This window comes from Mandrillus leucophaeus, unplaced genomic scaffold (assembly GCF_000951045.1).
Source record: "Mandrillus leucophaeus isolate KB7577 unplaced genomic scaffold, Mleu.le_1.0 Scaffold1022, whole genome shotgun sequence".
Lineage (NCBI taxonomy): Eukaryota > Metazoa > Chordata > Mammalia > Primates > Cercopithecidae > Mandrillus > Mandrillus leucophaeus.
This window is the reverse complement of record NW_012098344.1, coordinates 350,889-367,195: the sequence shown is the minus strand read 5'-3', so window position 1 is coordinate 367,195 and position 16,307 is coordinate 350,889. Positions and strand designations below refer to the sequence as shown.

At 40.9% G+C, this 16,307-nt stretch overlaps 1 protein-coding gene across 1 annotated transcript in view; it reads right to left on the bottom strand.

Moving 5' to 3' along the window:
- Positions 1 to 6,262: 6,262 nt before the first annotated feature.
- Positions 6,263 to 16,307, bottom strand: part of LOC105537377 — a 25,783-nt gene continuing 15,738 nt past the window's right edge. The window contains exons 3-5 of the mRNA XM_011976951.1: positions 14,652 to 14,668; positions 8,211 to 8,591; positions 6,263 to 6,748 (exon numbers count right to left, since the gene is read on the bottom strand). Coding sequence (XP_011832341.1) covers positions 6,263 to 6,748; positions 8,211 to 8,591; positions 14,652 to 14,668 — 884 coding nt within the window. The remainder of the gene's footprint in view (positions 6,749 to 8,210; positions 8,592 to 14,651; positions 14,669 to 16,307) is intronic.

Sequence of the window (16,307 nt, the reverse complement as noted above, 5' to 3'; positions counted from 1 at the left end):
CCATTAACTTGGAAAACAGAAAAGCCTGTGTGGGTAAATCAGTGGCCACTACCAAAACAAAAGCTGGAGGCTTTACATTATCAGCAAAGGAACAATTAGAAAAGAGATGTATTGAGCCTTCATTTTCACCTTGGAATTCTCCTGTGTATATTGCAGGAAAAATCTGGCAGATGGCGCATACTAACTGACTTAAGAGTCGTTAATGCAGTAATTCAACCTATGGGGCCTCTCCAACCTGGGCTGCCCTCTCCAGCCATGATCCCCAAAGATTGGCCTTTAATTATAATTGATTTAAAGGATTGCTTTTTTTACCATTCGTCTGGAAAAACAGGATTTTGAAAATTTTGCTTTTACTATACCAGCCATAAATAATAAAGAACCGGCCACCAGGTTTCAGTGGAAAGTCTCGCCTCAGGGAATGCTTCATAGTCCAACTATTTGTCAGACTTTTGTAGCTCAAGCTCTTCAGCCAGTTAGAGACAAGTTTCCAGACTGTGACATCATTCATTATGTTGATGATATTTTATGTGCTGCAAAAACGAGAGACAAATTAATTGACTGTTACACATTTCTGCAGACAGAGGTTGCAAACGCGGGACTGACAATAGCATCTGGTAAGATTCAAACCTCCGCTCCTTTCCATTACTTGGGAATGCAGGTAGAGGAAAGAAAAATTAAACCACAAAAAATAGAAATAAGAAAAGACACATTAAAAACATTAAGTGACTTTCAAAAATTGCTAGGAGATGTTAATTGGATTCGGCCAACTCTAGGCACCCCTACTTATGCCATGTCAAATTTGTTCTCTATCTTGAGAGGGGATCCGGACTTGAATAGTAAAAGAACATTAACTCCAGAGGCATCTAAAGAAATTGAATTAGTTGAAGAAAAAAATTCGGTCTGCACAAGTAAATAGATCACTTAGCTCCACTCCAACTTTTGATTTTTGCTACTGTAAATTCTTCAACAGGTATTATTGTTCAAAATACGGATCTTGTGGAGTGGTCCTTCCTTCCTTACAGTACAATTAAGACTTTTACATTGTACTTAGATCAAATGGCTCCATTAATTGGTCAGACAAGACTACGAATAGTAAAATTGTGTGGAAGTGACCCAGATAAAATCATTGTTTCTTTAAATAAGGAACAGGTTAGACAAGCCTTTATCAATTCTGCTGCCTGGCAAATTGGTCTTGCTGATTTTGTGGGAATTACTGACAATCATTACCCAAAAACAAAAATCTTCCAGTTTTTAAAATTGTCTACTTGGATTTTACCTAAAATTACCAGACATAAACCTTTAGAAAATGCTCTGACGGTGTTTACTGATGGTTCCAGCAATGGAAAAGCTGCTTACACCAGGCCAAAAGAACAGGTCACTGAAACTCAGTATCACTCAGCTCAAAGAGCAGAGCTGGTTGCTGTCATTTCAGTGTTACAAGATTTTAATCAGCCTATTAACATTGTTTCATATTCTGCATGTGTACTACAGGCTACAAAGGATGTCGAGACAGCCTTAATCAAATATAGTGTGATCGGTTAAATCAGTTGTTTAATCCGTTACAAAAAACTGTAAGAAAAAGAAATTTCTCATTTTATATTACTGATATTTGAGCATATACTAATTCACCAGGGACTTTAACTAAGGCAAATGAACAAGCTGACTTGCTAGTATCATCTGCCTTCATGGAAGCACAAGAACTTCATGCCCTGACTCATGTAAATGCAACAGGATTAAAAAATAAATTTGATATCACGTGGAAACAGGCAAAAAATATTGTACAACACTGTCCTCAGTGTCAAGTCCTACACCTGCCCACTCAGGAGGTAGGAGTTAATCCCAGAGGTCTATGTCCTAATGTGTTATGGCAAATGGATGTCACACACGTACCTTCATTTGCAAAACTGTCATTTGTCCATGTGACAGTTGATACTTATTCACATTTCATATGGGCAACCTGCCAGACAGGAGAAAGTAATTCCCATGTTAAAAGACACTTATTATCTTGTTTTGCTGTCATGGGAGTTCCAGAAAAAATTAAAACAGATAATGGGCCAGGATACTGTAATAAAGCATTTCAAAAATTCTTAAATCAGTGGAAAATTACCATACAAGAATCCCTTATAATTCCCAAGGATAGGCCATAGTTGAAAGAAGTAATAGAACATTCAAAGCTCAATTGGTTAAACAAAAAAAGGAAAAAAAGAGTAAGGAGTATAACACTCCCCAGATGCAACTTAATCTAGCACTCTGTACTTTAAATTTTTAAAACATTTATAGAAATCAGACCACTATTTCTGCAGAACATTTTACAGGTAAGAAGAACAGCCCACATGAGGGAAAACTGATCTGGTGGAAAGACATCAAAATTAAGACATGGGAAATAGGGAAGGTGATAACATGGGGGAGAGGTTTTGCTTGTGTTTCACCAGGAGAAAATCAGCTTCCTGTTTGGATACCCACTAGACATTTAAAGTTCTATAATGAACCCATCGGAGAGGCAAAGAAAAGTGCCTCCGCAGAGACGGAAAACCTGCAATCGAGCATCATCAACTCACCAGGTGAACAAAATGGTGATATCAGAAGAACAGATGAAGTTGCCATCCACCAAGAAAGTGGAGCTGCTGACCTGGGCCCAACTAAAGAAGCTGACACAGTTAGCTGAAAAAAGCCCGATGAACACAAGGATAACACAAGCTCCAGAGAATATGCTGCTTGCAGCTTTAATGATTGTATCAACAGTGGTAAGTCTCCCTATGTCTGCAGAAGCAGCTGCAGCTAATTATACTTACTGGGCCTATGTGCCTTTCCCACCCTTAATTCGGGCAGTCACTTGGATGGAAAATCCTATTGAAATATATGTTAATAATAGTGCATGGGTACCAGGCCCCACAGATGACAGTGGCCCTGGCCAACCTGAAGAAGAAGGAATGATGATAAACATTTCCATTGGGTATCATTATCATCCTATTTGCCTGGGGAAGACACTGGGATGCTTAATGCCTACAACCCAAAATTGGTTGGTAGAAGTACTTACTGTCAGTCCCACCAGTAAACTGACTTATCACGTGGTAAATGGAAGTCACTTGGGTCACAAATAAATAATTTACAGGACTCTTCTTATCAAAGATCATTAAAATTTAGGCCTAAGGGAAAACCTTGCCACAAGGAAATTCCCAAAGAATCAAAAGACCCAGAAGTCTTAGTTTGGGAAGAATGTGTGGCTGATACTGCGGTGGTATTACGAAAAAATGAATTTGGAACTATTATAGACTGGGCCCCTCAAGGCCAATTATATTATGATTGTACGGGCCAGACTCACTCATGTTCACAGGCCCCATCTCTCTGGCCCACTAATCCGGCCTACGATAGTGATTTAACTGAAAGGCTGGAGCAGGTTTATAGAAGGTTAGAATCACCCTATCCATGGAAATGGGGTGTCTACCATTTAAATAGACTACAGTGAAATACATGAATTACTTGTCTTCTGCGCCTGCTTGTTGCACTTCACATATGGCATGCTGTTGCAAATGAACATTACTCCATTGGGTACATACTGCATTTTCTTTAGTAATTCATCCATTGATGGTAATTTAGGATGTTTCCACATCGTTACTATCATAAATATTCCTGCAATGAACGTAGGAGTGCAGATGTCTCTTTGTCATACTGATTGTACTTCCTTTGGATACATGGCCAACAGTGGGGTTGATGGATACTACAGTAGGGTTTTTTTTATGTTTTGAGGAACTTCATAGTATTCTTCATCATGTCTGTACTAATTGACGTTTTCAGTAATAGTATACATGGGCTCCCTTTACTCCACATCTGCCCCAATACTGGTTATCTTTCATCTTCTTTAAAAATAGCTATTCTAACAGGTATGGGGTGATAATTTATTGTAGATTAAATTTGAATTTTTAAAATTATTACTTCTATTTAACATTTTTATATATCTATATGTCATTTGTACATATTTTTTGAAAAATGTGTATTCAAGTCATTTGCCTATTTATTAATAGGATCATTTTACAGTTGTTGTCCTCACAAGACACAGCATCAGCTGCATGTATCCTGGACTCACTGCCAATGCACAACACAGATACAATGCCACCACGAAGGCACTGGATTCAAGGATACTGCAAATTCCAAAATTGCTGTCCCCAAAACAGGAGCCCCTGAACACACCAAAGCAGCATCTCTGCATGTCCCTGAAGCCAGAGATGCACACAGTGCCACCACGGTAATACACAGCACTATCTTCAGCTCTCAGGCTGTTCACTTGTAGATACAGTGATTTCTTGGCATCATCTCTGGAGATGGTGAATGGACCCTTCACAGAGTCCACATAGCTTGTGCTGCCTCCACTACTACTCAAAAATGAGACCTACTCCAGCCCTTTCCCTGGAGCCTGGTGGACCCAGCTCATCCAGTACCTACAAAAGGTGAATCCAGAGGCTGCAAAGGAAAGTCTCACGGATGCACCAGGCTACAACAAGCTTCCCAAAGACTCCACCAGCTGCATGTCACACTGGACACCTGCAAATACGGAGACAACCTGGTCAGAACCTGCCACACATATCCACTGTTTCTCTCACTCATGACCACTCACACTCAATATCGCTAGTTCTCCATGAGCCATCTTTTAAAGTAGCAATAAGGAAAACCCAGCTGAGACCAAACTCCATAGTGAGTCCTCTGTGTTCAGAGACCTGACCACCAAAAGGAAACTCCTGGTACTTCTGGACTGGGGCTCTTCTCCCATAGACACAGGCAAGGTTGGTTTTCATCAGGACAGGGAGGGCCCTATTTGCGTGTCTCCTCCTCTATAGCAAGCTCTGGGGTGGGACACCAGAGGAGAGAGCCATGTCCAGAACAGATGTGAGACTCCTGGAGCAGCTTAGTGTCAATGACAGCATCTGAGAAAATATAATTTCATATTATGTGATTTTGCCATTAAAATTACTTAGCAAGTATTTCATTTATTTTTTACATATTTGTACAAATAGAAATATGACTGCATTAAGCAAACTAACTGTTGCATTTTAGAATCTACCAAAAAATTGAGATAGAGCTGGGGCTTATTCATTGTACATTCAGAAATATCTGACTTTTTATGTGATTTATACATGTATTTATTTGTAATAGCTTGAATAATATAAAATTTTAATAACACACGAAATGTACAATTTGGAAATTATTGATGTAACCATCACAATTATTAAGATAGAAAACAAACCAACTACCCTCAACATTTTTTCTTGTTCTCTTGCAACTCCTCCTTTCTCCCTCTTTTCTCTCACCTTTTCGCCATTCAACTACCAACCTTCATGTTACTTTAGCTTCTATTTCGTAGAATGTGTAAGAATGCAGTCATTCGGGATGTAGTATTTTTTGGCTTATTTTACTTATATGTACTTGTGAATTTAGTTCCTTTATGAGTCTATCAAACTTTTGTTATTTAAAATGATGAGCAGCGTTCCAATGGAAAAAACCTTTTTTTTGTTCGTTTTTTTGAGACGAAGTCTCACTCTGTCGGCCACGCTGGAGTGCAGTGGCGCAATCTCGGCTCACTGCAAATTCTGCCTCCCAGTTACAAGCGATTCTTCCGCCTCGGCCTGCTGAGTAGCTGGGATTACAGCATCCGCCACAACGCCCAGTAATTTTTGTATTTTTAGTAGAGACAGAGTTTCACTATGTTGGTCAGGATGTTCTCCAACTCCTGACCTCGTGATCTGCCGCCTCAGCCTCTCAAAATGCTGGGATTACAGGCATGAGCCACTGCGCCCAGCCAAATTTGTTAAATTCGTGTTTAATCTGACATCCTTCTGGATTTGCTGACACTAGAATATAAAAAGAAAATAATTTCCAAGTCTTACGTACAGCCAAAACTAAACCAAAAATTTCCCGTCGCTAAGCTACACCTACCACTGGATTTTTAACTGACAAAAGATGAGCCTGAGAGAAATAACAAAAGCAGCTAATTCAAAGAAAAGCCCTTTTTCTTATTCAGCTGAACCTCAGACCACAGTTACTGCAAAGGCAGCTTCTCCAACTCCTGAGCTTAAGAGATCCGCCCGCCTCAGCCACCCAAAGTGCTGGCATTCCAGGCCTGAGCCCCGCGCCCAGCCAGCGAAGGCAACGTCTAAAAACCTTCTCACCTCCTGTCACCAATCCAGTGACAAAATCCCGAGTTTTCAGAGGACGTGCCGAGACCAGCACAAAACACTGACTCCCAGGAGCTCCCGACGTCGCTGGCGCCTCAGCGGGCAGCAGCCGCTCCAAGGGCCTGCCCGCGGGCCTCAAGCACCAGCTGCAGCCCTTGGCTCCCCGTCGGTGGCTCCGCGTCCTTCCCCAGAGGCGCCAGCGCGAGGTCCTCACACCCAGGCGACTCAGCGGCGCCCCAGCATCTCCGCACCCCAGCAGCTCCCTCTAGCAGGGCGTCGCCCCAGCGCCCGCGCCCATCCGCGAGAACTGAGCCTGTGCAGGCCCGAGCCTCCTCCTGGAGCAGGCCAGCCAGGATGGCGCCTCCTCGCTCCCAGCAGGCGCCCCGACGCGGCCCGCGCAGAGCCCAGCAACCAGAACAGCGCGAGCCTGCGGGGAACCTGCGACGGCGGTGGCCGGGGCGTATGCGGCCCGGGCTCCTCCACCTTCCCGGTAGCCAGCAGCAGCTCATGCCGCCCACCTTCCCCTGGCCAGGTCTTCCTGAAGCTGGGGCCAGAGGGCGCAGCGGGAGGTCCCAAGGGTCCTTTTCAGAAGACAGGCTTTTTATGAATTTTAACACAATATGTACAAGCTGTGTTCATTCATTAACTCTACTTCCGTCATACACTGGCAACCTGTTTAACACCTGGAAAGATTAGATGTTATAAATAGGACTTGTTCATCCTTTATACACACAATATCCATAGGTAAATAAAAACACACATACAGAAGAGATGACCATTAATCTCGCCTCCTGGTGCGCACAGAGGCCTAGAACTCTGCACTTTCTCCTCTTCTCTCCTTCCCTGAACCAGAGCACAAACACAATGTGTGCTACTCAAGCAGGGATTTGGCCATTCCCCCCACCCACCACCAACATCAAAATAAAATAAAACACTGCGTATGAATTTTAACAAACAGATACTTACAAAATTTATTATTTTACTATCTGTAATTTTAACATATATCAGGCACTTCAGAACATCTAGAAAGACTAGATATTTCAAAAGTATACTTAGCATTGCCAATGATGTATACAATAGCGAGGAATCAAATGCACACAAGAAAACACACAAGAAAACAATGACAACAATATGAAAATGTCTTCTAAATATGAGCAGCCTGGCATGGAACCCTCTTCTTTTCCTGCCCAGGTCTCCCCTCCGTGTCCTTTCACCCACTGAATTAACGTAGACGTGTGGTTCCTGTGTCCCTTCCAAGAGTGGTTCAGTAACTCCATTTCAAAATGCCATTTCCAGAAGACACCCCTATGCTATGATTTTGTAAAAAGCACATGGTAACTTGTGGCCGGGCACAGTGGCTCACACCGGTAATACCAGCACTTTGAGAGGCCAGGGCAGGTGGATCACCTGAGGTCAGGATGGCCAGCATGGCGAAACCCCATCTCTACCAAAAAATACAAAAATTAGTCAGGCGTGGCAGTGCACACCTGTAATTCCAGCTACCCTGGAGGCTAAGGCAGTAGAATTGTTACAACCCAAGAAGCAGAGGTTGCAGTGAGCCAAGATCCTGCCACTGCACTCTAGCCTGGGCGACAGAATGAGACTCCGTCTCAAGAATAAATAAATAAATAAATAAATAAATAAATAAATAAATAAATAAGCAAAGCACATGGTAACTTACAAGACGTGCAATTTTCTGACTCTATCATACATTGGCAACCTCCTTACATCTAGGCGGGTTCGATGCAGCAAATGTGTTCTTTTAAAAGGTCAGGGGACGGTCAAGAGCAGCTTTTTCATGTGTTACGCACAGGCCTTCTAGAAAGGGCTAGTAAAGGGTGGTGGGCATGTCCAGTGGGACAAACGTGGAAGGTTCTTCTCTGTCCCCATCCGTGTCAAGGTCTGGTAGAAGAATGATAACCATCCGGTGGCCGCTCCCTATTCCCCACATCATCTTCCAGGACTCTGCTTACCTTTCTTGCCCTAAGGCCTTTGTCCCTTGTCAGGACTGGGTGGGTCTCTTCCAACTGGGACAGGAGTTACCCCGAGATTCCGAACTTTCGGCGCTGAATGGCCAGAAGAGAAGGAGGCGCTAAGTCCTAACCCCGCTTCCTGGCGACTCGGGCGTCTCTGGACCGCGCACGCCCCAGCTACCCCCTGGCATCCCCGGATCCCCCACGTCCCGCCGGCCCCGACGCGTCCCCGGTCCGCCCATGTCCCATCAGCCCTGCGCCTTTCGGACCGCCCACTTCCCAGCAGCCCCCGCGCATCTCTGCCGCCGCTGCCCGGGTGCTTCCCGCCCCGCCACGCCCACCCAGAGGTGCTGGGTCCCTGTAGCTCAGCGGGGACTTCCTTTACATTGCGCAGGTTTGGGGCTGGAGACCCGGGATCTGCGGGGTCCTGGCTAGGAGAGGCCGCTGCTGCCTTCAGTTTCCCAAGGTGGGCAGAGAGGTTCCCGCTGCTTTGAGGTCAGGGCTCCTGGGTGGCGGCCACAGCGAACGCTCCAGTGTCTGCAGGGCAGAAGCCAGGCCTGTCTGGGGGCCCCCGGCTCATCTGCAGTTCAGGCCGGAGGGTCCAGTGAGCTGACCTTGCACTGCTTCTCACGACGCGCCCAGTGTCACTGTATTCAGCCGCCACTGCACAAAGGCGGCACAGCTCACCTGGACCTCAGGTCTCTATTGTAGAGAGAAGCTTTGAGAAATGTCTTATCTACTCAGTGCTACAAATAGAAAAATCGAATGCAAGCTCCTCTACCCGTTGACATGTTATGCCGTTAATGTATTCCGGAGCCCTCCCTTTATCCCCACACCTATCCCAAAGCCTTCGTTTATCCCCAGGCCTATCCCAGATCCTCCATTTATGTCACTAACAATGAATTTTGTGTTATTTTAAAATATAATTTTAATAGACAATAATTGTAAAGATTTATGAGGTACATTGTGATGTTTTGATACATATAGTGTATAGGATTCAGATTAGGATAATTAACATATCCTTCATCTCAAAACTTTTTTAAATTGGGAACACTCAATATCCTTCTAACTATTTGATACCACATGCTATTATTAATTATATTTATCCCACAGTGGTAAAGAACATTATAATCTCAACCCTCCTACCTAACTCTAATGTTGTATTCTTTTACAAATCTCTGCCTATCTTGCCCTCTTCCCCCACACTTCCCAGCCTCTAGTATCCTCTGTTGTAATCTTTACTTTTATGAAACTAATCTTTTTCTTCCACGTATGAGTGAGAAAACAAAGTGTGTTACTTTCTGTTCCTGGCTTATTTCATTTTGCATAATGTCCTCTAGTTCCATCCTCATTGCCACAAATGACAGGATTTCCCTTCTTATGGATGATAGTATTTCATCATGTATCTGCACCACACTATCTTTAACCATTCATCTCTTTTCCAACACCTGGTTTGATATCATATCTTGGCTCTTGTGAAAGGTCCTGCCATATACATCTGGGTGCAGAAATCTCTGATATAATGATGTTCTTTGGATCAATTTGCAGTAGTGGAATTGCTGGATCATATAGTAGTTGTGTTTGCAGTTTTCTGAGGTACCTCCACACTGCTCTCCATAGTGACTGTACTAGTTTACATTTTCTCCAACAATGTATAAAAGTTTTCTTTTCTCTGAATCCTTACCAGCATTTGTTAGTGTTTATTTTTCTTTTTTGATAACAGACATTTTAACTGAGGTGAGATGATACCTTCTACCATTCTGCAGGTTGGTTGTTCACCATGTTGATTATTTCATTTTCTGTGCAGATTTTTAGTTCAGTTAAATCCCATTTGTCTATTTTTGTTTTCATTCTAGTTGCTTTTGAAGTCTTAGTCATATATATATATATATATATATATATATATATATATTTGCCTAAGTCAATTATCCTTTTTCCTACATTTTCTTCAAGTATTTTTATAGTTTCAGTTTATACATTTAAATATCACATCCATATTCAGTTAATTTTTGTCTATGGTGAGATAGAAGTCTGGTTTTCTTCTTCTACATGTGGATATCCAATTTTCCCAGCACCACTTACTGAATACAGGGTTGTTTCTCCAATGTATATTTTTTTCCAGTTTTGTCAAAGAACAGTACGTTGTACACATTTAGCTTTATTTCTGGGCTCTGTAGGCCGTTACATTAATCTTTTTTTTTTTAATACCAGTATTAAGCTGTCTTTCTTGCTATATCTGTGTAGTACAATTTGAAGTCAAAGAATGCAGTACTTCCAGCTTCGTTTCTATTTCTTAGGATTGCTTTCGCTATTTAGGCTTTTTTGATTCTGTATAAATTTTAGGATATTAAAAAATATATAGAATCAATTATTTCATTTCCTTGATAGAAATTGCGTTGAATCTATATATTGCTTTGGGCAGTGTATTAGTCTATTCTGCATTGCTATAAATTAATAATTGAGGTTAATTTATAAGAAAAGAGACTTATTTGTCTGACAGTTCTGCAAGCTGTATGAGAAGCGTGGCACCAGCATCTGCTTCTTGTGAGGGTCTCAGGAAACTTACAATCATGGTGGAAGGCAAAGGGGAAGCAGGCTATGTCACGTGGTGAAAGGGGGAGCATGAGAGAGAAGGAAGGTTGCCAGACCCTTTTGAACAATCAGATGTCACATTAGCTAATACATAAACAATTAACTAATTACCATAGGGTGGACACCAAGCCATTTCTGAAGAACCTTTCCCCATGACCCAAAACCTCCCTATTTTATGCAAATAGTATTGAATCTGTAAATTGCTTTGGACAGTATGACAATTTTTACAATATTGATTCTTCCAATCCATGATCATGAAATGTTTTCCCATTTATTTGTGTCATTTATTATTTGTTTCTGCTGTGTTTTATAGTTCGCCTTGTAGAGATCTTTCAATTGTTTGTTACCTGTGTTTCCAGGCATTTCACTTTTTGTGTGTGAATACTGTAAATGGGGTAGGATTGTATTCTTGATTTCACTCCCAGCTTGGAAGTAGTTGGGGTATAGAAATGCTAGTGATTTTTGTACATTGATTTTGTATCCAGACACTTTACCAAAGTTGTTTATCTATTCTAGAATTATTTTGGCAGAGACTTTATAATTTTCTAGGCATAGAATTATATCATCAGTTTGGATAGACACATTGACTTCTTTTCCTATTCGGATGCTGTATTAGCCTATTTGCACACTGTAAAGAAACACCCCAGACTGTGTAACTTATAAAGATTTTTAATTGTCTCATGGTTCTGCAGGCTGTGCAGGTAGCATGGCTGGGGAGGCCTCAGGAACCTGACAATCATGGCATAAAAGGAAGCATCATGTCTTATACGGCTGGAGCAGGAGAAAGACAGTAGGGAGGTGCCACGTACCTTGAAACCAGATTTCCTGAGGGCTCTATCATGAGAGCAGCCCAAGAGAGGGAAACCCATTCCCATGACAGAATCACCTTTGTCCAGATACCACTTCCAACACTGGGAATTACAATCTGTCATGAAATTTGGGTGGGGACACAAATACAAACCGTATCAGCTCCCCTTTATTGTTGCTATTGCCTGGTTGCTCTCACTAGGATTTCCAGTGCTATGTTCAATAGGAGTGGTGAGAGGACATCCTTGTCTTGTTCAAGTTCTCAAGGGGTTTGAGCTTTTGCTGATTCAGTATAATGTTGACTGTTGGCTTGTCATCGATGGCTCTTAGAATTTTGTGGGGTTTATTTGATACTCAGTCTGTTGAGAGTTTTTATTATGAGAGGATGTTGGATCCTATCAAAGCTTTCTCAGCATCTATTGAGATAATCATATGGCTTTTGCTTTTATCCTGCTTACATGATGAATCAGTTACTGATTCTGTGGATGTTGAATGACCTTGCCTTCCAGGGCTAAAGCCCACTTGATCACGATGTATCACATTTTAAAGTGCTTCTGGATTCTATTTGCAAGTATTTTGTTGAGAACTTTTAGGTCTATGTTCATCAGGAATATTCATCTCATATTTTCTTTTTAAATTAAGTGTCTTTCCCTGATTTTGCATGCTAACAACACTCAGTGAAGAAAGGACAGTCTCCTCAATAAATGATGTAAAAACTAAAAATCCAATTGTAAAATCAATAAAATTAGACCTTCTGTAACACCATACACAAAAATCAACTAAAAATGAACATAACCTGAAGCCATAAACTCATAGAAAACATGGAAAAAACCTTCTGTCATTGATTCAGAAATGATTTATTTGAATTTAATATCAAAAGCAGAGGAAAAACTATGTGAAATTATTTAACTGACAAAAAGTTCTAGCTACATTTATAAATAACCCATACAACTCAATAGCAAATATCAAATGACCTGATAAAAAGGGCAAAAACCTGGATAGATTTATTTTCAGAGACACACACATGAAAGGAGAGCATAAATATTCTCAACATTACTAATTATCAGAGCAATTCAAATGAAAAGCACACTGAGATGTCACCTTTCACCACTTAAAATGGCTATTATCAAGACAAAAGAGAATAAATGTTAGCAAGAATGTGATGAAAAGGGTATCCTTACATGGTGTGGTAGGATTGATTTCTCAATAAATTGAAAAATAAAGCTATCATATGATCTAGTGATCCCACTTTTTATTACATATTCAAAGGAAATAAAATTATGATGTCATGCCGGGTACGGTGGCTCACCCCTGTAATCCCAGCACTTTGGGAGGCTGAGGCGGGCAGATCACGAGGTCAGGAGATAGAGACTATCCTGGCAAACATTGTAAAACCCCGTCTCTACTAAAAATACAAAAAAAAAAAAAAAAAGAAAAGAAATTAGCCAGGCGTGGTGGTGGGCGCCTGTAGTCCCAGCTACTCAGGAGGCTGAGGCAGAAGAATGTATTGAACCCAGGAGGTGAAGCTGTCAAACACATGTTCTCTGCAAGGTAATTTATAAAAGTATAAATTTGTAAAATAATTTAATGACCATAGATTGATTAATGTATAAATAAAATGTGTGTACATAAAACTGAATTTCATTCACCTTGAAAAGAAGGAAATTCTGACATTTGCAACAACACAGGTGGGCCTGGAGTATGTGGAATAAGCCAGATGCATAAAGACAAATGGTTTATGATCTCATTTACATGTGGGACCTCAAATATCCAAGCTCTTGAAAGCAGAGAGTAGAATAGTGGGTCCCAGGATCTGGGAGGAGAGGGAAATCAGGTGATGTTGGCTAAACTGTACAGAGTTTCAGTTGTGCACGTTGAAAGAGTTCTGGAGATCTGATCTACAGCAGTGTTCCTGTATTTAATACTGTATTGTAAAAGTGATTTTCGTTAAAAGGGTAGATCTTAGGTGTTCTCATCAGACACACACATATACACACACATAGTATATTAAAAAACAAAAATGGTAGCTCTGTGAGAAGATTGATATGCAAATTACCATGACTGTGATGAGCATTTTACAATGTATATCTGATATGGTTTAGATCTGTGTCCTCTCCCAATCTCATGTATTATAATCCTCAATTGTGAAGGTGGGACCTCGTGGGAGATGAGTGGGTCATGGGGTGGGTCTTTTATGTATGATTTAGAACCAACTCCTGGTTCTATTCTCACAACAGTGCATGAGTTCTCACAAGATCTGCTTGTCTAACAAAGTGTAGACACCACCCCCGCTCCCCCGCACCGTCCTACGGGCTTCGGCTCTGGTCATGTAATGTGCCTACTCCCCTTTGTCTTCTGCCATAATTCTAACTTTCCTGAGTCTCCTCAGAAGGAGAAGCCACTGCACTTCCTGTAAAGCCTGCAGAACTTTGACCCAATTAAATATCTTTTTTTAATTAATCAGTCTCAGGCATTTCTTTATACCAGTGTACAAATGAACTAATACAACATCAAAACATCAAGCGGGGCATCTTAAACATATATTATTAAAATATTTTAATCATACCTCAATGCAACTGAAAAAATTTAAACTTACCCTTAGAATAAATACATACTGTAGGCTGGGCGCAATGGCTTATACCTGTAATCCCAGCACTTTGGGAGGCCGAAGTGGGCAGATCACGAGGTCAGGAGATGAGACCATCCTGACTAACACGGTGTAACCCCCTCTCTACTAAAATTACAAAAAATTAGCCTGGCGTGGTGGCGGGCACCTGTATTCCCAGCCACTTGGGAGGCTGAGGGAGGAGAATGGTGTGAACCCTTGAGGAGGACCTTGCGGTGAGCTGAGATCACGCCACTGCACTCCAGCCTGGGTGACAGAGTGATACTCGGTCTCAAAAAACAAAAACATATATATATGCATATATGTATACACACATCAGACACACACATATACACACACGTAGTAGATTTAAAAAAAATAAAATGGTAGCTTGGTGAGGAGATGGATATACAAATTACCTTGACTATGATGAACATTTTACAATGTATATCTGATGTGGTTTGGGTCTGTGTCCTGTCCCAAATCTCATGTTGTATTATAATCCTCAATTGTGAAGGTGGGACCTGATGGTCCCTTTATATTTATATAAATAAATATACTTCATATTTTTTCAATAAAAATGAGAGAACATAGGAAAATTTACAGTAAGATGTTTGTAACAGCTCTGCTTATAATATTCACAACTGGAAATAAATTTAAAGTTCATTGACAGGAAAATAAATCATTGTCATTTATTTACTTAATGGACTGATTTAGATATAAAATCTCTCTCATTTCTCTCTTTCTCTCCATACATACAAGAAAACTTTGAGGTTTCATATCAGAGTCAGTCCATTAATTGAATAAATGGCAATATGTTGATCTAATTTTATACATTAAATAGCATGAATTAACCTCAAAAATAGAAAAGTAGCCCCTTACTAATAAAAGGTCTATAATGTTTGATTAAATTTCTATGAAGTTCAAAACAGAAAAAAATTAGATCTATAGTGTCAGAAATCAAAACCTTTCCCCCATGTAGGAGTGGACCGCAGGCACAGAGAAAGATGTGTTGTGGGTATGGACTTGCTCTTTAGGCTACCTTAGGTGTTGGGGACAAGGGTATTCACATTTGCCAGAAACTCTCTAGTGATATATTTCAGATCTATGAATTTTTTTCTTATGTGTAAATTTTATCTCATAAAAAAAAGTGAATAGTTTAAAATTCACCAAATAGTACAAGTAATATTAAAACCGTATCCAAAATATGAACATTAGTACATGAATTAATAAAGTGCATTCAAGCACACCTACTAAAGTTAAATACTAGAAATCAAAAATATGGTAACACCTGAAACTTAATAATTAATAAGCACACATTTCATATAGAAGGAAAAAATAGTCAAGACATGTGGAACATGTATTTTTTCAATCAAATGTCACTAAATTATTTATACAATATTTTAAACTGTGTAATTAGTATAAATTACTAATATTTTGTGTGATATTACAACTGAGAACAACTTTAAAAGAAAAAAGGACATTTGAGAGCACATGAACTAAATTGAATGTATTTTCAATGTTGGTTCAACTATTATACTTCTAATAATGCCCCGGTTTTGATTGGGGCTTTGGAAAAAAATAATTCTTTTTTTTATTGAACAAATATTTATTAAGCAAATACCTTGCGTCAGGCATTGTGCTAGGCACCCTCACTGTGTGCTGTTCCCACACCACAATCATCTGCTCAGAAATTAAAACCAAGAGAAGGAATATTGTCGCAACCATACAAATTGGGGGGCACGGGGCAATATCGTGGATGGAGGCGATTCCCAGGCCAGAAAATACACCCACCAGAAACCTGTTTTCTATCTCTTGATAAGTCTCCATTAAGCAATTGTTTCAAAGCATCCTAGCGCCATCTGGTCTCACAAACACACTTGGGACTCACGGTCGGGTGGTGAGCCTTGTCTAGCCCTCGTTACTGGTGCCCAGCTTGGAGAGGCCTGGGCGGAAGTCACGCACGTCATGGATCTTCCTGTCCAGCACCTCCAGGAAGCTCTTCACCTCCACCTCCAGGTGGCGCTGTCGGGATTGGCTCTCCTCAGCTTCTGTCTTTAGGGAACGCACTTTGTCAGGTTTTGATCTTCTCTCTGCGGCCTCCATCTTCTCAGAGACACACTCGCGCTCTGACCTGAGCTGAGGTGTGAGTTCACTTTGTTT